Source organism: Python bivittatus, unplaced genomic scaffold, assembly GCF_059951505.1.
Source record: "Python bivittatus isolate LINGU-HERP-01145 unplaced genomic scaffold, Pbiv_v1 ctg000240_np1212, whole genome shotgun sequence".
In the NCBI taxonomy this organism is placed as follows: domain Eukaryota; kingdom Metazoa; phylum Chordata; class Lepidosauria; order Squamata; family Pythonidae; genus Python; species Python bivittatus.
Window position 1 is genome coordinate 1,783,019 of NW_028277051.1, and position 22,335 is coordinate 1,805,353.

Sequence of the window (22,335 nt, forward strand, 5' to 3'; positions counted from 1 at the left end):
ACACACACACACACACTTCTGGCCTTGAACGCAGTTGCTACCCTTTTGCTACAGCAGGCTGAGGACAAAGGGCCCCCAGTAGAGATCTGGGTGTGAAAATATTTGTGCCAGGGTCCGCAAATCCTCTCTGCAGATACAAATGTTGCCACGAGCCGATCAAACTTCTCCAGTTTTGCCCATCTAGTTTTTCAGCCTGCCAGAGTTTCCTGCATTCATCCCAGGAGTCTGGCAACAGTCAAGGATAAGATAACCCTTGTCTAACACTCCACAAACATTAAAAAAAAAGAGCTTTAGGAGTTGGTAATGGCTATATTCTGTTCAGAGTACAGTTTTCTGCATCCTGGGATGCAGTCCTGTAGTCTATACTTTTCTGGGAAGATAGAAGGAAAGACGTACTATCACACACACCACAGACACACACACACGGAAGAATTGATTATGTGCCATCGAGTCATTTGCAACTTCTAGCGACCACACAGATAGATCTTCTCCATGAACATAGAAGGAAGGGCATATAAATATACACACCCATATACCTTTCCTTCTACAGGTAGTCCTCGACTTACGACCATTCATTTAACAACTGTTCAAAGTTACAACAGGCCTGAAAAAGGGACTTACGACCGGTCCTCACACTTATGACCGTTGCAGCATCCCTGCGGTCACACGATCAAAATTCGGGCACTTGGCAACTGGCATGTCTTTACGACAGCTGCAGCATCCCAGGGTTGTGTGATCACCATTTACGACCTTCTCAGGGGGCTTCTGACAAGCAGAGTCAATGGGGCAAGCTGGATTCATTTAACAACCAGTGCAAAAAAGGTCATAAAATTGGGTGCAACTCACTTATCCAATCGCTTAGCAACGGAAGTTCTAGTCCCAATTGTGGTCATAAGTCGAGGACTACCTACATATATACACACACACATACATGCTTTGGAAAGTGAGTGCCCTTCTGAGAGGTGATAACAATCAATTAAACCAACGGAACAAAAACCTTGTGTTTTGTGAGGGCAACCCTAAATTCTGGTGCCCAACTCACCCTCTCGTCTGCAAGTCTTCCAGATTGGAGGCGTTCCACTCTGAACCCTGCACAAACAGGAGATGAGGCAGAAAAGAACAGTCATATGTCAGCCAAGAGCAGAGCTGGTCATGCAAATAATAGTAACAAAAAAATAAGGCACACCAAACATGGTAATACCAGGTGCAAGAATTCAAAGCTCCTGGCTAAGGATCTTTGACAGCCGTTGTCTTCTGATTTGTCTATGGCAGTGTTTTTCAACCTTGGTGACTTTAAGATTTGTGGACTTCAACTCCCAGAATTCCCCAGCCAGCTTTTGTGGACTTCAACTCCCAGAATTCCCCAGCCAGCTTTTGTGACTTCAACTCCCAGAATTCCCCAGCCAGCATGCCGGCTGGGGAATCATGGGAGTTGAAGTCCACCCATCTTCAAGTTGCTGCCGTTGAGAAACACTGCTCTAAATAAAAGCATGTTCTCACATTTGGTCACATCAGACCAGAGGCGGGCAGCCCCCTCTCTGGCCCTGAGCCTCCGGTGTTCCAAGAGTGGGCCAGATGGGGAAGGGAAGAAAAATGGGGGGTTTCAGCACCCCAAGAGGCTTTGCAGGGAGGAGGGTTATGCCTCTGCAAAGCGTGCCACTCTCATTGAGTCCCTCCGCTGACTGCCCCAAAAGCCGCCCCCCCGAAAAAACCTGCCCATGCTTACACTTGCCTCTCAGGATGATACACTTTGTAATCTTTGTGCTGTTCATCACAACACCCCTATGAGGGAGGACTGTACTGACTGACCCAGAATTCCCCCATGAGCTTCCTTGGATTAGAGGGCCTTACACCTGGATCTCAGCACTGGAGTGGACCCTCAGCAATGCCCCCCCCATAGCCATTTGCCCCGCCAAGGCAAAGAACAGCCCTGGAGTCCCCTGCTGCCAGCTGGGGTAGCCTGTACACCGAATACTGGCAAATGCATGGTTCCTGGAAGGGGTCTGTTAGACCCCCTGGTCCTGCCGAGAGCGCAGGGACAGAGATGGGAGAGCAGTGCCCAACGGGGGCAGGAGGGCGTTACAAGAGCACTGACAGGTAGTAACGCAGTAGTGCACGGGAAGCAGGAGCGAGATTTAAAACCCCAAAGCCTGAGCAAAGGAGAGTCTCACCAGAAAGACGTGGTCGAAGATCTGCGTGGGGCTGTCCATCTGGCCCAGGATGACAATCATTTCGTTATCGATGAATTCCTTAAATTCCCGCAGGTTACACGCCATCTGCATCTCCAGCTCCGTGCGGATCTGGGGTCGGAAGGGCAGTCGTGAGGCAAGAGGGCTCTCCTCTCCCCTTCCGGCTCCCTCAAAAACACCCATTTTGTAAAAATAACATTTTATCAATGGTCCTGAGATCCCCCAAGCAAGTCTAGTTTGTCGGTACCAAGACCTAAATTCAGAGGGAAGAAAACCAGACGTTTGGAAGCTGAAAGAGCAGCTGACATCAGGCAAAGCAAAGGGTTGGTTTAGGCTTAGAAACTTCCTTCCAGGTGTTTCTGATTCCAACTGCCCTGCTTTCCTCTTTGCCTGAATTTGGATTGTCACTGTGCCTCCAGACAGATCACCTAACCCAGGGTTCCTCAACCTTGGCGACTTGAAGACGTGTGGACTTCAACTCCCAGAATTGCTGGCTGGGGAATTCTGGGAGTTGAAGTCCACACATCTTCAAGTCGCCAAGGTTGAGGAACAATGACCTAACCTACAGGCAACTAAGCCAAAAAAACCTACCAAACACTGTGTACCTAAGACAAGCTCTCCCACCCACCCTCATGGGCCCCTCCAGAGGTGCCGAATGACAGCCTCATCTATTTGGAGGACTCCCAGAATTCCTCAGCCAGCATGTGTGGACTTCAACTCCCAGAATTCCCCAGCCAGCCACAGATCATAAAGTTGGTGAGGTTGAGAAACATTGCTCTAGAGACCTCCTGTGACGGGGTGCCATACAGTACCATAAATAATAAATCTGCTGGAGAGGGCACTGGTGCTGGCATTAGGAGATCACCCGGTACGAGAAAGCAGATTTACGGGGAAGGAATGAGCAGCTGTATGAACAAAGAGGCCCACAGAAACACATGGGGCTAAGATATTATAAGCTCAACGGCCTGCCCACCAGGAGCAGGGAAGTTCAGTGCTCTTCTGCATAGCTCCAGCCATCATGGCCCTAGTCAGGGATGATGGGCATTGTAGTTCAAGCCACAAGAGCAGTCATGGCCAAGACCACTTGTTGGGGGAGGGAGAGACGGGAAGGGGGAGGAAGAAGAGAGAAGAGCCGGGGGGAGCCAGCTGGCAAGAGAAAGAGAGGCACCACCGTTGACTTTGTCTCGCACACTCTTCCCAAGATGGCTGAGGGTTCTTTGAAGGCCAAGCTAGGAAGCTGCTGAGCATCCCTCTCCCCGCAGCCCAGCGGGCAGGAAAGCCGTGTGCCCAGAGGCCCCGGCCTCCTCCTCCCCCCACTCACCTCCTTGGACGTGATGTTCTCCAGGTCCTTCTGCATCATAATCTCCCTCAGTTTGGTCTTGATCAGACGCTCTGTCCGCTCGCGCTCTGTCGGGCTGAAACAAGGGAAGTGACCGCTGTAAACTCAGAAGAAGAAAACGGAAGCGGGCAAGGACGGGCCTTGACCTCTCCTGGGGTCGCAGGTTTGCTTTGGGATGGCCCATCACCGTCTTCCTCTACTCGGCGTCTGCCCGATGTTGTGCCACTGCAACCCCCACGATTCCCAGCCAGCGCGGCACATACAGTGAGGGAGGATGGGAGTCGCAGTCCTGCAGGAGGTTCCCACTCTTGATTTAGCCCACGGAGCAAGGGGCAGCTTCTGGATATCTAGGGGAGGTGGCCGAGAAGTTGATGGGGCATCAGTTTCAACAGGGCCGGAACCCTTTTCGGCCAGGGTTCAGGCCTGGCCATGGGACCATCGATGACCTCTGGTGGGGATGAGACGGAGGGGGCACGACCCCACCAGCCCTGCTAGATCTTTCAGCAGCCCTCAGAACCACCAACCGTGGTGTCCTTCTGGGCCACCTGTAAAGGTTGGGAGTGGGACCGCCCTGGGTGGCTCAGCTCCTGCTGAGTGGATGTGTGGGGAAGGAAAGGTCAAGCCCTCGGGCACTTCAGTATGAGGTGGCATGGAGTTCAACCCTCCCCCGGTCTAGTTAACATCTACATCTACAACCCCTTGGGGGCTGTGTGGAGTCACCCATCCGTTTCAAGGCCTGCTATCATCAACCCACACGTGTCTGGGACCACCCCCTCCCAGATCAAACACCAGTGACGTGGAAATGCAGTTTAAAAGGGGTGCAGAGTTTTGTGGCACCTCCAGCGTGTGGGTTTCACATCCTGCTTTTCCTCCCATGCAGCTGAGGTTGGCGTCTATGTTCGCCTCACCCAACTTCACTCCTACGTCTCCATGGAGGCCACCCAAAGCTGAGAGGGCACAAGGTCGAGCAGTGGAAATTGAGGAGCCGGCTAGCCTGCATCCCTGGAATAACCGCCGGATCAACCCTGCAGCCTCCTGCCCCTGCACCGATAAGGCCATCTGACTGCCTCGCAGCTCAAGCCTCTTTCCTCTTCCACCCTCTACCTTTCTTGGAGAGGTGAGCGCTTCCATGCCTCCTTATATGGCACCCAGAGCTCACCCGGGACCCAAAGGCACATTCCAGCAGCCTCTCGCCTTATCACTGGCTGTAAAAATAGCTGGGCCTCATCAGCGAGGATGGAGCTGCTGGGGGCCTCCAAAGACAGCCGCCCGGTCCAGACGCAAACCTTCTGAACCCAGGAAGTGCTGGGCGAGCTGAGCCAAAGGGGAGGAGTCCTTTGGGCTGGGGGCCAGAGGCCTTCTGGAAGCCCCCAGTAGTTCCTTCAGCTCCGGCTTAGCTTGCCTCTCATCCTAAAGCTCAGGGCGGCTCTCTTGACTATAAGAAGTTGTGAGATTTCTCCCCAGACGGAGGCCCTGAGCGATCCTGGGAGGGCCAGGAAGCGCCCCAGCCAATTTCAGCACACAGCCTCCCAGAGGGACACGACTGATCCATTAAGATTTTGGCAACCGACGTTCCTCTGTCCAAAATTCTCTTTGGAGAGGACAAGCGAGAAAGAGTGTCAGAGAGATTAAGAATTAGGGGCACGTTTGGGTTCCTTTGGTGATTGGGATTGGCGTCCCCATGGCCAGCACCAATGCTCTCCCTGGAAGATTTATTATTTATGATACTTTATGCCACCCCGTCACAGAAGGTGTCTAGGGCAGTGTTTGTCAACCCCGGCAACTTTATGATGGGTGGACTTCAACTCCCAGAATTCCCCATGCTGGCTGGGGAATTCTGGGAGTTGAAGTCCACCCATCATAAAGTTGCCGGGGTTGACAAACACTGCCCTAGACATTCTGCAATCAATTAAAGTGTATCTTAAAAAATACTACTGTATGAAAGCAGCACAAAATCCCCACATCCAGAGCAGCACAAGGGGAAAGTTACCAACGAGGTGCCACAATGAAAATGACCAATAAAGGTGACACAATATCACAACGAAGCAGCAACACAAAACTAGCATGCTGAAACTCCCAAATGGTTCTTGGATATGCTTGGGAAGAATAAAGGATCTTCACCTGGTGTTGAAAGGAACACACGTGCAAGCACAGATTTCCACAGGGGAGGTCAAAAAAATCAAGATGGTGACCACAACCACGTGACCGCAGCTACCATTTTGACTTTTTTAACCCCCTTTCCCCGGGAGAGATCCCTGGGTATGGGCACCACCCGGCAAGTGGGGAGTGAAGAAAAAGACTCCAACCCACCGACAGCTTTCAGGCAGGATCACAGTCATGGTCTGTTTGCTGCTCTGGTTGGGGATGATGGGAGTTATAGTACAACGTCCCTGGGAAGGGCCACGTGAGGGGCGTGCCTGACGTTTCTGGCTACCCGGGGGTGCGTTTTTAAGAAATAACAGAGTTGTTTTTCTCCCCCCTTTGCTCGGCAGCTAGGGCCAAGGGTGTCCTTGCGAGAGCCCAGCGGGGCACCCATATCCACTTACACGTCCGTAAAGAGGGCTGGGGAATCCGGGCGGTGGGACTGGACATCCTGCATAGCATTCCACTCATTGACTGACGACTGGTCGGAATTGATGTGGCTCTCATAGTAGCTGACCCAGGTGAGGAAAAGGCTGCCGGGGTAATAGTTGTGGATCCGGGCCACTTCGCAGGCTTTGTGGAGGCTCTGCAGGGCAGACCTGGGCAGGGAGGGAAGGAGAGACACGGTGACCCCTGGCTTTCCGTCGCCACCCTCATCTTTCTGCAAAGGCAGAGGGGGATTTGGGATAGAAACAGCCAAAACCATCCTCAAAACGTAAGAGCCTGTTCAAACAACACGCTAAGCCTTTGGCACCGACTGGGCTCCCTGTGGCACCTGACCGTCAACATCCAAAACAAACCCGTGCCGACAGTTTTGGAAAGGGAAGCGGGCTGCTCCACCTTCTGTGCCCTCTTTATTTCCAAGAAGGTCACTTGGCTCAAATGGGCTCCCCCCTTGGCTTTCTTGGAATACAAAAATAGCAGGCGACTGCAACCCAGACAGATCTTTCTTTGGATGGGCACCCACCTGCCCAGAAAAAGGAGGAGGGGGGAAGAAGGAGGAGGAATGAAGGAGGAGGAGGGGAGGAGAAGGAGGGGTAGAAGGAAGGAGGAGGAGGAGAAGGAGAAGGAACGAAGCAGGAGGAAGCATTCTGTTAAATCAGGGTTTGCAACTGGCTATGGTGCCCAGGGGCAGCTATTCTGGCCTGTGGCTCTGCATTCCAAACCGGAGCTCCCGCACGACCGGGTGCTCGTAAGGGTGTCTCCACTGGCCCTCAGGACTCCTTATTCGCGCTGTGGGGACAGCTGGGTGGAAGGTGTTTGCCAGAGTCTGGATACGAGAGGGAGAGATGGGTTCTACCCAAGCCGTCGTCCCGACTCATAAAGCAATAAATGAAACGTCCAATAAACTAAAAGCACTGGTCACCCAGCAGCATCCAACCAACCTCCAAGAAAAGCTAAGCAGCACTAGACCTTGTTAGTCCACGGATAGGACACCACTAGGAAATCACAGGGCTGTAGGTTAGACTGGGAGGCTGAAATGCTATCTCAGCAGCCAACAACTTCTGTCCTGTTGCCAAGAAAACTATCCAGAGAGGACACTAGGAGTGGAGGTCAACTGAAATCATCTTCACTTATTCTTATCTACGTTACACAACAGCAATCTTTCATACTGATGACATTTTCAAATAAAAAATACAGTAAGTCTTAGCCATAATAATTTCCTTATTGCTGTAATTATTCCAAGCGTTTTGAAACTTGGCATGCTTGAGACTCGATACTCCTCAGATATAAACATCTTCTCCAAGTTGGCTCTAAATACTAATTCCAAAGCAAACATTGCTAAAACAAGAGGGCTCAAAAGGACCAGAAGCCTGAGTGAACGGGACAGCTTCTCCAGCATCAGAACCAGCCTTACTGTGTTCACTCCAAGCCTGGTGTTAGGAAGGGCTTCCAGAGTCAAGCAGGAAAAAAATGCCCTGCAAGACCCCAAAATGAAATGAAGCCTCCAGGCTTAAGAGCAGTATAGCTGTGGATACCAGCTCCACCAAGAAAGGACTGCTGCCCGGTATGAAAACTCTCCAGGGTCACCTGGCTGCAGATCCTTGGGGACAGAGGGATTCAGGAACACGGAGAAGCAGAAGGCGCCTTACCACATGGCCTGAACAGACACCGGTTTGAAGATGTGTATCCGATTATCGGTTGAAACACTGAAGCCCCTGCGGGAGAATAAGATTGGTTCAAACCTCTGGACTCGACCCTTCAAAAGAGAATCTTCCCAGGGGCAGATAAAGCAATTCAGTTTCTGGTGAGGAAGGTGGGAAATCTTTTGCCCTGAAGAAATGATGTCCGGGTGCCTCTGTTCCCACAATTTGGGAATGAGGAGGAAACCATCAATCGATACGTTATTTTCTTATTCTTTTTTTTAAATGGCAGAGAAAAGAACCCTTGGATCCATTCCTGGGGCTGAAGGAACCAATCCTTCCATCCCTTCCTGCAAATGGGCCAATAAATACAACGTGTGGCATTTCCGTTTGGCCCAGATGGAAACTCTCGATTCCCGGTTCAACATCTCTTTGGATACAGAAGTGGAGGGTTTCCAACAAAGAAGGGGAAACTCCAGAGCAGTGTTTCTCAACCTTGGCAACTCTAAGATGTGTGGACTTCAACTCCCAGAATTCCCCAACCAGCCATGCTGGCTGGGGAATTCTGGGAGTTGAAGTCCACACATCTTAGAGCTGCTAAGGTTGAGAAACACTGCTCTGGACTATTCTGATGCCGTGGGGAAGAAAAGCTGGGGCCCCAGGGGTGCTGGGTGGAAGGGAGGTGAGACTCAGCGCTTACCCATCGCCGTCCAGGTGGATGAGAGCGTCGCTCCAGAGCGGCAGGACGAGCCCCATTGTGCAAACGGTGCTGTAGGACCAACATGGAAGAACAACTGTTGACGCCTTCAGCAATCTCGGAGCCTTCCAGCCAGGGCCAAGCTCGCCACCCCAAGATCTTGTCTTGTCTCCAGTGATCCGAGGCACAACTGTGTTTAAAGCAGTCAGGCCCCGGCCCCATGCTAGGGGGCCGCCCCACTCAAGCTCCCCAGTCGCCTTTCTACCATCATCGGGAAGAGCAATTAAACCGGGAAGCCCCCAAACTTTTAGACTAAGAGCCTCCTGCACGGCCTAAATCTTCCTGTAATGCTTACTCATGCCCAAGTCATATTCAGGAACATCTCCCAGTAACCTGAAATATTTCCTTGTTCTGGGTCCTGCCTGTTTTATTGCTTCCTGATCAGCCATGCTGGGGAATTCCTGATTAACAGCTCTTTAATTGTTAGCTGCCGTTTCCGCTTCCACAAAGGGAAAAGAGACTTTACTGTTGGTCCCAAAACTTTGCTATTCTGGTTCCCTCCAGATGGGCTGGCCACAGGGGTTGATTGTGCTGGCTGGGGACGATGGTGGTTGCAGTCTAACCCTTCTGGACAGCACCAGATTGGGGGAGCTAAAAAGCTAGAAAAAATCCTCTGCCTTAGGCAGGGAGCAAGAGGGGGTCGGAGCAGGCAACCTTCTGGAAAAGAGCAGCGTGTGCATGTTTCTCCCCATGTGAGCAAGACGAAGAGCCGCACACAAGGACGGTTGCGCTACTCAGAGCCCTGCGCCCGGAGGAGCGTGCGATGAGCTAATGGAAAGAAGGAGACGGCTGGGAGAAGGGAAAGGCGGCTCTGAAGGGCCTCCCTGGGGGCTGGGGATATTTTTAGGGACTTTCTCCACTCCCCCTTCCACCAAAGCCCCCAGCAACAAGGCTAAATTGAGGTTGGAAACACGAAGCAGGTCAGGAGGGAGAACGTTCAGCGGCCAGGAAAGCAGCAGGCGGCCAGACACGGCCAGGGCGCGGGGGTGGGCAAGCTGCCCCCTGCCCAAGCTGGACCGGAATCAAGGTCAGGGGAACAAGTTCAGAAAGAGTGGCCCTCCCCTTAAGATCGAGCGGAATCCAGCGGCGGCTGGCTTTATTCGCTTATTTACGTTGCAGCTGACTTTAAAAAAAATGATATTGGGGACCTCCCAATCTCAGGGCAATTTACAACAGAAAATAACTTCAGGACCGATTCAATTCCTTTTTTTTTTTTTTTTTAAAGGAGATTAAAAAATAAAGCCGTCAGCTATTTCAAAACGTGTGTCTTCAAATGCACCTTTTGCATGCTTAAAAAAACGACGATTAAAAAGGAAAGGTAGCAACGTGGCAGGGGAAACTCTTCTCTGGCTGCGGGGGGCACTGATTCTTTTCAATCGCCCCTCAGGGCCTGCAGGGTTGGGGCAGGGGGAGGCAGCCCTTCACCTTCCGTTGCTGCCTTTGGAGGAGGGTCTTTGGCCAGGTATGGGTGGGCTGAAAGGAAAATAGGCGAGTCAAGCCCAGTAGAAACCTGACCCAGTTATTTCTGCAAGTTTTAGGGTTTGGAAAACGCCTCCAGTTCCTTGTTGCCAAAAGTATGATCGGCGGGAATTTGGGGGAGGGCTGTGGATCTGAGAAGTGCAGGTTGCCCCCCTCCCCGCCTTGCCATAAGCAGCAACTGAGCAACTTTTATGACCTTTTTTATTTCTCCGCCTCGCGGAGCTGTCCTCTCTATTCTCCCCAAAACAACCCCACGAGAATGTGTCCGACCCAAGGTCCTGCTACGATGAACTTGCCCCCAGACAGGGGATAAGGGCGCCGACTATTTCCGACGTCTTTCTGTGCCCCGAGCAAAAAAAGTCCCCGTAAAATAGATGCCCATTACCGCAGCTCCTAAAAGGAGAGACTCAGGTGAACTCCTGCAGGTACTTTAAAAGAGGCCTTCCTTCTCCCTCTCCTGTTGAATCTTTGGAGAAGGAAGCACCTAGCAAAGCTGGCTAATTTGGGAAAAAGCTACGCGAGCTTGACCTGGACAGTCCTTGGATGGGAGACCTCGAGAGAATCCCAGGCATGATGGCTAGACTGGCGATTCAAATAACACCCCCCAAACAAGCAAAAGCCACTTCCACGTGTCTCAGAGGATTCCCTTTTTCCTCTGAGCCATTTCTCCCTTGACTTTTCCCCCTCCGCTATAATGTCATTCCTTTTAACAACCAACACAGTGAGCGAGCGTCCGCAGATACTTGGGGAAAAAAAGCCCAGAATTTCCAACGCGTGCACACACACACGCACACACACAAACACACAATAAAAATAACCGCCTCCCATGCAGTGCCCCTGCTGCAAAAATTATCATCTGGTTAGCGCAACAGAGGAACGAAACAGAAAATGTGGCAAGGAAATTGATCGGTGATGGCAGAGACCTTGAACGAGAAACGGGGTAGGTTAAAATTTCTTTTGTGGGTTGAATTTGGGAAGGGGCAAGGTGATGACTCAGAAATATAAAGTATTTTGCATAAGCTGATAAGCATAGCAACTTTGTGGAAGGCATCTGTTATGGTGAGGGGTTCTAGTGGGGTGCACCCATTTTCCTCGGGGGCCCCCTTTTTATATAAGAAAAATGGGGCATGGAGAAATGCTTCCTGGGGGAGTCACTTTGGGAGCAGTGTGGGAAAAAGAGGAAGCATTATGGGCTGATGCTAAGGCGCGTTTTGGAAGGAGGAGGAGGAAGAGGGGTCAGCGCATAATTTCTAAACTTCCAAGACGGTTCTCTTGGATGCATTCCCTGCCAAGCTGCCTCACATTCCTGTGAGTGAGAATGAGCTCCCTGACCATGCGTTACAAATGAGACAATTTTAATAAAAAGGCCATTCCCCTTCCAGTTTTAAGTAAGAGGTAGGCGGCCACGGTTAGTCTATTTCAAGGCTAGATTGGGTTGTCCTCTTATGTCTTTGGAACTACAACTCCCACCATCCCTTTCGTGGCTCGGGTTGATGGGAGCTGAAGTCCAAAAGAAGTGGAGAGCACTAGATTCTTTAAAATGGATGGACTGAGCCCCAAACCTTGCCCCCAAGGCCCCTCCTTCTCCTACTAGGTCACAGCCTCTTCCTCTCCTCCCAGGGTCAAAATGTAAAGGCTTTAAGATATTCCTGGCAGGAAAGTCATGTTGGTCTTGCAAATGACTCACTGGTGCTTTCCAGGTTGATCTTACTCTTGGGGGGATGCCAAAGGAGCACGCAGAACGTCGTAACCCACCTGTCATTGGAAGAGAAATCCACCCCCAGGACGATGCTCTCCTCCGTGTCTTGCCGGCCATTCGTCGAGACCACCACCATGTACCGTGTGCGGTTCTGATAGGTGCTTTCCAGTCTCACCGCCTGGAAAGGAAACGCAAGGGAGCCAGCTTAAAAGCCATCCACCAAGCTGGTTTTCCCCTAAGTTCACACGCTGGGGCAAGCTGAACTACGTTTATTGTCCGGGCAATGCAGTTAGGCACAGCCTCTTGAGACCAAGAGCAAAAGACTTGTTTCATGAAACCCTGCCATGCCAGTAGAAAGGAATTCTTGGGGGGGAAGGGTCTAGGCCAGTGTTTCCCAACCTTGGCCACTTGAAGATGGGTGGACTTCAACTCCCAGAATTCCCCAGCCAGCCATGCTGGCTGGGGAATTCTGGGAGCTGAAGTCCACCCATCTTCAAGTGGCCAAGGCGAAGTCCACCCATCTTCAAGTGGCCAAGGTTGAGAAACACTGGTCTAGACTAGCCGTTGCCCAGACAGGCTCAATTTCTGCTGACGGGGAGGACTTCAGCATTCACCCATGGTGTCTAGGAACAAGAGACCCTCCATTCCACCCAAATAAAAGAACATCAGAAAAGCTTTCTTGGATCACACCCCAGGCTTGTCCAGCACAGCATCCTGTTTTCTACAGCGGGCAGGGACAGAGGATGACAGCAACAGCTTTCTCCCCATGTTGCTACCTCCCCAAGCAGACCACAACGAAGCCTGGAGGTTTTATTTCTCAACCGGGACCCGTGGCCCCTGATGGCCTCCTCTCTTCCTTCGTTAACTTATCTAAACCTCCAAATGAAGCCATGCGAGGGGGATTAGTGAATCCCCAAGATTAACCATGCCACCTTCCCTAACCTGATGCCGTCTGGTGTGGGAGCCTGCAATTCCCAAATCCCCCACCCTGCCCCAGACTTCTGGAGCAGGCTGGGCCAGGGAAGCTGAAGCAAAGAAGTCAGGAGAGTGGAACTGGAGCTCAACGCTTCTTGCCGGTCTGAAAGAAGCAGGCTCAGCTGCTGAGCTCCAAGCCCTGCCAAACGGGCAGACCCTTTGCCAGGAAAGGCAAGGCACCATAAAACAACTCATTGATTCAGCACACAACAATCCCATGTCCCAGGTATCCAAAGTCTTGCCCAAGGAAGAAACTGCAAATTCCTGGAATTAGCCTTGCGAACCAAAGCTGCGCATTTTGTATGACCGCAGGGAACAGTCCTGCAGGAGGAGTTAAGACGCATACAGAAATATTCGGACTCCGGCAACCGCTTGCCCTTTCAACCCTCTCTCTGCAGCCACAAGGCCCAGAAGCTTTTTCTGTTGCTCAGCAAAAGCCAACTGCCCTCGAAGGCTGAGAGTGGGGATCCAAAAGTCCACCCTCTGCAAGGCAGGAAGGATGCAACAGAGCAATTGTCAGTATCTTCCAGTCCATTAGGAGCTACCTTCTGTTTGGAGCCAAAGGAAGGGGGTGCAGCATGGAGAGGCACCCCATTTTCACATGGAGGGTGTGTGTCCAGAAGGATCCCCCCAAATCCAGCCATCCTTCAGAGTCCACTCCCCACCCCCGCAGCTGGCACAAAGCCGTCAGGGTAGGAAGCGAGGCTGCCGAAAAACAGGCAGGCAGCAGACAGAAGCTCTGCACCGACTCCTTTTCCTTCCCTATAAGAGCCAAGAATAGCTAGACAGGCTCAACCCGCAGGGCCCGGCCTCCAACAAGAGCTGTCTCAGCACGGGGAGGCCTCTATGTCGGGTTCCCTCCACCCCGGATGCAGGCGCTGAGGCAGCGCTGACGCAGCGGGCCTGAAGACGGCAGCAAGGGGCGTAAGCAATTTACAGGAAGCCAGGAGGAACTCTGACCACGAGGTCTGGAGGTGCCCGCGGGGAGAAGGTGCCAAGGAGCAAACTCATAGCAGATGCTTGCCCTGTCCGGCTTTCTTAAACCTGCCCAGCGTTTTTATTCGGTAGCTCACCAAAAAGGAATTAAAGATGAACTTGGCCCCTGCACCTACCAACGGGGTGTCTTGAGGGTGGCATCTGGCAAAGCTTGGCATCAACACTAATCATACTGAACCCCACAAGGAAGGGCCTCCCCTACACAATCTTTCCTCAATGGAGAAGCCCACAGGTAGCCATAGAAATCAAAGCGTGTCCTCTTCCATGGCTGATGCAGTTGACTACCCTGGTTGCCGCCTGGTTTGTATTTATTTTATTTTGTAGAGCTTTCCATCAAGCAGATCCTTGATGCAAGGACTCGGTTCTCCATCCCTTCTGCATTACTTGCCTGCATGGAATTCAGGTCACCATTGGCACCTCACTGGGTCGCAAGGACACGCCTGCTTCTTACGCCAGACTCAGAGCTCCTGCAAACCGCTTCAGTCTCCTTTGACTAGCAGGGGATATGCATCTGGTGCCCGTGAGCCACGGGTTAGAAGAAGCATAAAGTACAAATGCTCCAATGATTTGATGCCGAAAGGGCAAGGTTGCCCCCCTCCTGGGCTCACCACCTGTCTGCCCACTCTGAGAACAGGTGGAGAAAGCCATCTGTTTGGGAAGGCTGCTCAGGTGTATCTCCTGTGTGAATCTGAAAGCTCTTTAGGGCACAAGCTCAGCAACGCCGGGGTACTAAAATGTCCACTATACACATGAACATGAACGCGTGCGTGCACACACACACACTCAACTGCCTGCTTCCTCCCCAGAGGCCTGTCTGGCAGCAAGAGGATCAGCGTAATCTAATTTGCTTTGCTAAACCAATTAGGGCAGGAATAATTAGCAAGGCGGTTTTGACTAAGATCACTGCCGAAGACGCCTGGAGCCGAAGACAGCGGCCTGGCGTCCAGGTGCTGAAATGGGATTCGAGGCACCAGCGAGCAAGGCGGATGGCAGCGGGTTTCTAGGAACGGCTGGCCAGAGGGGGCTTTTTAATGCTGCACCTTTCCACAGGGAAAAAGCCAGAAAAAGTTTGGAAGGAAGCTGAGGATGGTTAAAGCCGCGTTTCTCATGCTGGCTGGGGCATTCTGAGAGCTGAACTCCACACATCTTAAAGTTGCCAGCTTGAAAGGCTCGCCAAGCTGCACTCTATTGCTCCAACCCCCGCAGACTGATGGCCATTCTTGCTTTCACAGACCTGAAAGTTACTTGGGCATCTGCCTTTCTCTGAAGGCTCCCTTTTGAAGACCAAGACCCACTGCTGTAAACTCCTTCTTCCTCTTTCTCCATCCCTCTGCCAGCCCCAGCCTTTCTTGGGTCAGTTCGGGTCTGTTAAGGAAAATGACTGGCTGATCAAGCTGGGGTGATTCACGCCACCCAAAGGATTTTCTGCTCCAGGGCTTCATCCCAAATGACCTCTTTTTAGCAACTTCTGAAGCAATCCTAGCTAGGATTAAGGACAGGACGTATGTTCAGGGGCAGGAGATTCTGCACCGCTGCCTGGGACGACGTCTGTCTGCTCTGCTCTGCTCTGCTCTGCTCGCGAGACCTGGACTCTGAGCCACAGCTAATAGAACTCAACCCGTCTGGATGTTTTTCCCTCCTATACCTTGGCATGGGGCTGCCTGAGCGGAGCTGCTCCACCGGCCTGGAGCTCTCCCTCCGAGGCCCAGTCCAGAAGGCCTGACTGGCAGCTGAACGATCCAATCTCCTTCTGAATGGGGATGAAGTGGAGTGCGGCTGCCTTCATTGCTCAGTGCCAGCCCTGCAAAACTCCTTTGGAATTTGAGCTCTGGGCAATCCTTCCTCCCGCCCGCCCGGGCTCCTGAGCAGGCTTTGCACAGCCTCTGCTCCTGGGCCCGGACGGATCCCCGCAGGCAATATTTATTTACCTCTTCAGCAAAGCACGGGGCACTGGTTCAAAGTCTACCAGCCGCTCTCCTCCCCTCAAGCTGTGGAGCCAAGAAAAACGGTACACGAAGCCACTTCCACTGTTGTTACAACCTGCAAAGGGATGTTTTGAAGCCGTCCCTTTGATGGGGCCAATTTTTTAGGCCTCAGGACCGGGCTTAGGACCAACGCCAAACCTTGCTCCAAGGGAAGAAGGATCCCAAAATCTACCTAATTCGGCCTCTGCTCGAAAGGAGGAGGAGCGAAAAGCTCATCCGATTATGCAAAGCCACTTAATGCCTTTGATCAGAAAGGTTCCCAGGCCTTGCGGTGCGGGGATTCTCACGTTGAGGTCACTTTGGCCATCCGAAGAGCTAGAAACAGGATAGTAGTTGGACTTTGGAATATGGCGAATCCTAATTTTGTGTGTTTCTGAAGCCAAGCCTTCGTTGCTTTTAAACGATGCCCGTGAATACTACAATGCATCAGAGCAGCGTTTCTCAACCGTGGCAGCTTGAAGATGGGTGGACTTCAACTCCCAGAATTCCCCAGCCAGCCATGCTGGCTGGGGAATTCTGGGAGTTGAAGTCCACCCATCTTCAAGCTGCCGAGGTTGAGAAACACTGCATCAGAGGAAGAGGTAGACAATGTGTGGGTCTGTAAGAGAGAGAGAGGAAAACTTCTCTAAGAGGATTTTTGCCCCCTGGCCTTTTTTTTAAAAAGGGGGTGTGAAACAAAGCACACAACCCCCGCAACCCAACTACACACTACCTCCAGACTTTTTCAGCAGAATCATCTCATCGATTCATTGCTCCACTCACATCCTGGGGCTGCTTTATAACCACGGGGCCTTCTTGGAGCAGTCCTGTGTGGGAGGTCTGTCAGAATATAGGCGGAATTGGGGGGTGGGTGGGGACTCTACTGCAGAGACCCCAAATTTCGGCCTGCTCGGATCTGCCAAGGGTTGCATTTGAAGGTCACAAGTGAAGAACGGAGCTGTGAGCACTCGTGCGTGGATTTTACGTGGCCCCACGTGTACCCTGAAGGCTTGTGTGAGACGGGGTCCTTGACACATCTCACCCATTCCCTGTGTTCAGTCCGAATTAAGGGATCCTCCACGGATGGCTGACCACTCCCAACACGTCTGAAGAGTGCCAAGCTGGGGACAGGCCTGGTTTGCCATTCTCATTCCTTTAGGTCGTCAGAACCTAGTCTATTCCTGGCACAGGAAGCCCCGGTTTGCTCCTGTGCTGCCCATCGGCTGAGTGCCCCAGCCCAAACTGGTCCCGCAGCAACTGATCCAAGCGGGCAATCACAAAGTGGCCGCTGCATGACCTCCTCGGCAGGCCAAATTTAGCACTCCACAAAGGGGAGGCATTGTCTTGCTGACTGGCACCCCTCGTTCTGCCCGCGGAAGGCCTGGTTTATCCAAATAACCCCAAAGTACAACACACAAAGGAGCCAGTGTTAAAGCTGAACAATGATCTGTCAGCCTGCTGGTAGCCGACTGCAGGGCGCTGGCTGGAGTCATCAGCAGATCAGGGAGGACTGGAGCACGTTCCCCTTATCCGGCGTCTGGGGGCCTGGCTCAGCGAGAGGCAGGGGGTGCAAAGGGGGGAATGGGTCCGACGCCCCGGTCCAGATCCCACCCCAGTTGTGCAAGCAAGCCAAGTCACACCTGGACAGAGGTTAAAGGGCATCCTCTTACAAGAGCCATCCCCGAACTGGTGCCCGCGGGCATTTTTGGCCTAACTCCCCATCATGTCTCAGCCATTCTGGGCAAACGCGAGGAGGGTGGGAATAAGGAGGCTGCAAGTCCAACACATCAATTGGGAAATTATGCTTTTGAGTCAGCTTTTTGGGGCGGGGGCAGGGGGTGAGTTAATGCACTCCTGAAAAGATACCACACACCCCCACACCTAGCCTCCTATCAAAGCCACAAGGTTCTGCACAGGAAACAGCTGCTTCATCTTGGAAAGCCAATTCCAACGTTCAGTGGTGCGGCTAAAACCCGTATCAACCCTCCCCACGGCTGCCTCTCATTCCTTTCATTTTTTCAGCCCATCTTTCAGAGCTACCTGTCTCTAAGCAGTATAACAAAGTGAAAATTAGGGTTAAACGCTTGGCAAATAAGACAGCTGTAGTAAAGCGGATCGTTGTAGTTACTAACGGTTCTGTCAAGAGGACATCTGAACCCTGCGTAAGTCAGGCAAATCTCATGCCGTTCCCTTGAACCATTCCTGTCCCTAGTTCCTTCACCACAAAAGGCAAACCTCAGGCATGCAGTACAAGCCACGATCTCAAAGGGATGTCACACCCAGCAGGATGTCATCACGCTGTGCATTTCACATGCAAAATGAAGCAAAGGTGTCATTGGTGTAACGATGTCAGCCTTGTCGTCCCTTGTCCCCACCCTTGTCCACCCCCCAGATACCTACAGACTAGAGCTTTCCAATCTCAGCAAGTTGAAGAGGTGTGTTCATCCACTCCCAGAATTCCCCATCCAGCATGGGAGCTGGGGAATCTGGGAGTTGAAGTCCACACTTCTTAAAGTGCCCAACGTTTGGAAATACTTCCATAGACAGATCCAAATACGTAGGGAACATGAGAAAGAGGAGGACCAAGGCGTTGAGGAGGAGAATGGCTGTCTGAGAGAGACCTACCAGCCGGATGTAATCCTCTGGGCGGAGCAGCATAAACATGGCTTGAAGGTGTTGCTGGAGGTCTCCTGCAGCAGAGAAAAAAGAATCAGAAAGGAACAATTTCCTCCTCCACCCCCACCCGCCCCAAGTTCCTCCTCTAAACTTCTCCTCTCATTCTGCCCTGGGGACTCCCAGGCCAAGGCCCCCAAAACTTGGCTGTCCCCACTAGCCAGGCAGGAATCTGGCAGCCTTTGGACCATTCTTAGCCCACTACGCTTGGTTGGTTTTATGGTTTAGCACGCATGCTGCATGAATGTGTGGGGTTTGATGGCCGTTCAAGGTATGGTACAAAATCCAGAGATTGGCTTACGCATTTGCGTGAACAAAGCTAGGAATTTTCCTTTTCCTTCACACTTGGTTTAGGGAAGCCCATAACTTCTAGTGGATCATAAAGAAAGGTGAAGCTGTATCAGATCGTCAGGGGATTTCCTTGCATCTTGCTTTAGGTGGACCAGCATCTCCTGGACCAAATGCCAGACGTTTTGTGGTAACACCGATATCCTTATTGTACTCTTTGCCTACTCAACCCCATCTCATTTCCACTCAGGGTGAGAAATGGCTTGTTCATAATTCTCATAAATAATCAACCACAGGTGAGAATACATAAATGCCTCGAAGGCAGAGGGCCATTTTCTCAGGGAATCTAACGCAGGCCAGACGACCAGGCGCGAGCAGAATCCGGATGCAGCGACCCGGGGTGGTGGGGAGGGGAGTCCGGAGCAAACGTTACCTGTGTGTTTGTTACGCCGGTGGTTGACCCTGGGAGTGGAGGATCCATTTCCGCGTGGCAGGAAGAGGGCAGCGCCTTTCACCGTGAGGAAGCTCTCGCTGATGCTGCCAGAGGAACAAAGCAAAGCAGATGTGAGGGGAACAGAAGAGAGAGGTGGGCGCAGGAGCTCCATGTGGGAAGCCCCCCTCCTGCGGCTGAAGTGATCTGGGGGGAGAGCAGCCAAGGGCCAGCCCACAAAGGGGAAGGCCGCAGCCCAGCGTCCCCTTGCTTTGGCGAAAGGAAAGGAGGACGGTGAGAAATCAGCCGGGCCTCCCCTGCCAGGGACCCCGGCTCAGTGGGGCCCACCCTCCCCGGCGGGTCCCACGGTCACCCCTGGCTCTTCCCGGGATGAGACCACAAGGCAGAGTGGCGAAGAGCACCTGTGTGGCCTGCTTGGGGTGTCAACCCCAAGTCAGCCAGATTTAAACCGGGTTTCGCCTGGTTTGCACACCTCCGTCCTTTACACCCCCCTAGACTGCCTGCCCTGCGGCCCAGGCTAATTTCGAGGCTGAAGCAGGATGGGAAATGCCCCTAGTGACAAGAGGCGTGGCTGCCCCGATGGCCAATCTGCCGGACACCCCAGCCTTCCGGAGGCTCCACGCCGCCCCGCCACCGGTTCCATCTCCCGGACCAGCCTCGATTCAGCTCCAATCCAGTGGGCTCTCAGCGCCCAAACTTGGTGCCGCCTCCCCCTTCCAGGCGCACGTGGCTTGCCCCCCAGCCCTCGGGCCTGACAGGACCCCTTCTCACAGGCCAGCCCCTGCCCCGAGAGGGGACAGCCCGTGGCCAAGTAGATCCTGGAGGAGCATTTCCTTCTTCCAGCCAATCCCACCTTGCTTTCCAAATGACAAACAGCAGCTTAACCACAGGATAATTAGTTCACATTTGGATGTCACAGGAAGCCAACATGCCCTGGCAGCCGATTGTGGTTAAGACTCTCTTAACTACAGTCTGAGCCCTGGTCCAGCTTTGCACAACATGCTAAATCCATTGCTTGAAGTGGGTTTTGGAAACAATGGCCTGCAGCAATCCAGGTTAAGGCCGAACCACAGCTGTATTGCAAACAGGGCAATACAAACTGAGATTGCAGAAAACCAGGTAGCGAAAAGGAGAAAAAAGGAAGGAAAATAAGAAAGGGAAAAAGAGAAGGAAGGAAGGAAGGAAGGAAGGAAGGAAGGAAGGAAGGAAGGAAGGAAGGAAGGAAGGAAGGGAGGGAGGGAGGGAGGGAGGGAGGGAGGGAGGGAGGGAAGGAGGGCAAATCCCTTCCACAGACTAACATGAGGCCTGTATCTAATTCTGTTTGATGTCTTTGGGGTTTTACTTTATGGGGCTTTCCTAACAAAGACTCAGCCAGCCTTCCTTTTTCGCTGCGTCCTCTTTGTTCACGTTCCCTAACTTTTCCGGTCAGTATAAATTCAACGTCCATTCTGCTACTCACGTTAAGCTGAGGGAAGGAAGGAAGATGGTGTATGGCCATGTCTAGGAGCAAAGGCGAGGAGGCAGAGCATATTTGCTGAGGCACAGAGATTCTGAACATCCCCCTTTCCCAGCCGGGCACCCTTCAGATAGGTTCTACTCCATCACCCATCATCCCCAGTCCATAGAGAAGGGTGCCGGGTTGGGCAAAATTGCTTAATGGAATACTGTTTTGCAGGGCAACCCTGAATGCCGGAACAGGAGCCGGCAACATTTTCAGGCATCAGGAACCGTTATGAAGTGGGGCCACAGTAAATAAATTTTTTTTAAAAGTCCAAATCTTGCAAGATGGCAGAGGGTGAGCAATTTGCTCATCTTGCTGTAAGACTTTGCATGATCTCTTATACGGATATCAACATTTTGTGAGTTTGGGAGAGTTTGTTAGATTTTAGCATTTTCACATTTTCCTTCCTTATTTTGGGTTTCCGCGAATGCTGCCATTGTGAGGGCCCGTGTTACGGATTGTTATTTGAGAACAAAAATTCGTATGCAAAGAATGCTAAGCAAAATTCTGCCTGTCTTCTGAAAATAATTCTTAAAAAATAAAACAATCAAAACAGCACAAGATTTCCGAAACGCACATTTAGAAAAACAAGTCTACATCTGTCAGGAAATTAATCACGTCTGTACTATCTGTGGTTAAGAGTCTCTGCTTTTCTTCTGCAAAAGCGCAGAGGCTTTGAAAAAACAACTTTTAGTGTTCTGGAACAGGGTAAACCAGAAACCACAGCCTCCAAACAAACTCCATTCCTTGCTTTACAAACGAAAACGCATCTGCCATCACTGCATGAATTATGGAGGTCAACCGATATATTTCATTCCCTTCTCGTGCTAAATGAACCAGGCAAATCCATTTTGCTCCCTCAGCTTTGTGCAAGATTTAAGGAAACAGAGATTTAATTAAAGCACCCAGCCACTCCAGAAGAGCCGAATTCATTTTTCTTTCACAAAGCAGTTTAAAAAAAAAAAAAAGACCTGTTCATTTCAAAACTCTTCTTGGCTGGATCTCTACACACCAAGACTGATCACCATTTTTTGCAAGCTGCCTTGAGAGTAATTGGATTAAAAAGAGGCACATACCACTCTTAAAATAAGTACAACTATCTCTTTGTCAGTTATAAAAAAGCAATCCACTTCAAAGTGGGTGACTTTGGGAGAGCTAACAGTTCCAGCTATCAATGCAACGAACGGTTTGCTTAGTGGTGCTTGCTAATAGCCACGGCCAGATCTCTCCTCAATGAGTAAACTTTTTACAGCCGTTTGAGAGTGGGCTCCAGAGGTTGATGACCCTATTGCACCTTCCCAGAATCTTCTCTGGATAATGCTAAGCTTTTGCAAGGCTCATCCTTTCTACACTCTGTAAAACTACATACAACCCTTATTCCTGAGATTTATAACCCATCTTCCCAACAACAGATTACTTAAACAACGCGAAATGCAGAGACAACTGCCGCTTCATTTGGGCCCAGGATCCAAGCTGAGGGAAACCCCACTGAGATTCACTGTTTTTAAATTAAAAGTTTAAATTAAACTCCTAAGTTAACTGCTTAGGAGTTGATGCGCACAAAGTTCTATGGTCAATGAAAGGAAGCCTGGATTTAACTTTGAACATGCTTTATCTCTGTACCCCATCTTTAGCCCAAACGGCTTTCTAAACCTCCAATAAAGACATAAAACTGTGCAATCAGTAACTTAATAAAAGCACAAGAAGTGATCATTCACCTTTATTACAGTGGAGAATTATCAGTGTTTATGACCTCCTCCAACTACCAAACACAGCTGTTGACTTTCCACGTCATGAA

General features: G+C 51.5%; 1 protein-coding gene across 3 annotated transcripts in view; it reads right to left on the bottom strand.

The window, feature by feature from the left end:
- SSH2 (slingshot protein phosphatase 2) overlaps nt 1-22,335 on the bottom strand; it is a 114,480-nt gene that overhangs the window by 15,708 nt on the left and 76,437 nt on the right. For all 3 annotated transcript variants that reach the window (XM_088138743.1, XM_088138742.1, XM_088138744.1), the window contains 9 exons: nt 19,019-19,122; nt 18,250-18,314; nt 11,746-11,867; nt 8,455-8,523; nt 7,764-7,829; nt 6,075-6,269; nt 3,511-3,604; nt 2,172-2,300; nt 1,043-1,089 (listed from right to left, as the gene is read on the bottom strand). In XM_088138743.1, the coding sequence (XP_087994869.1) occupies nt 1,043-1,089; nt 2,172-2,300; nt 3,511-3,604; nt 6,075-6,269; nt 7,764-7,829; nt 8,455-8,523; nt 11,746-11,867; nt 18,250-18,314; nt 19,019-19,122 (891 nt within the window). The remainder of the gene's footprint in view (nt 1-1,042; nt 1,090-2,171; nt 2,301-3,510; nt 3,605-6,074; nt 6,270-7,763; nt 7,830-8,454; nt 8,524-11,745; nt 11,868-18,249; nt 18,315-19,018; nt 19,123-22,335) is intronic.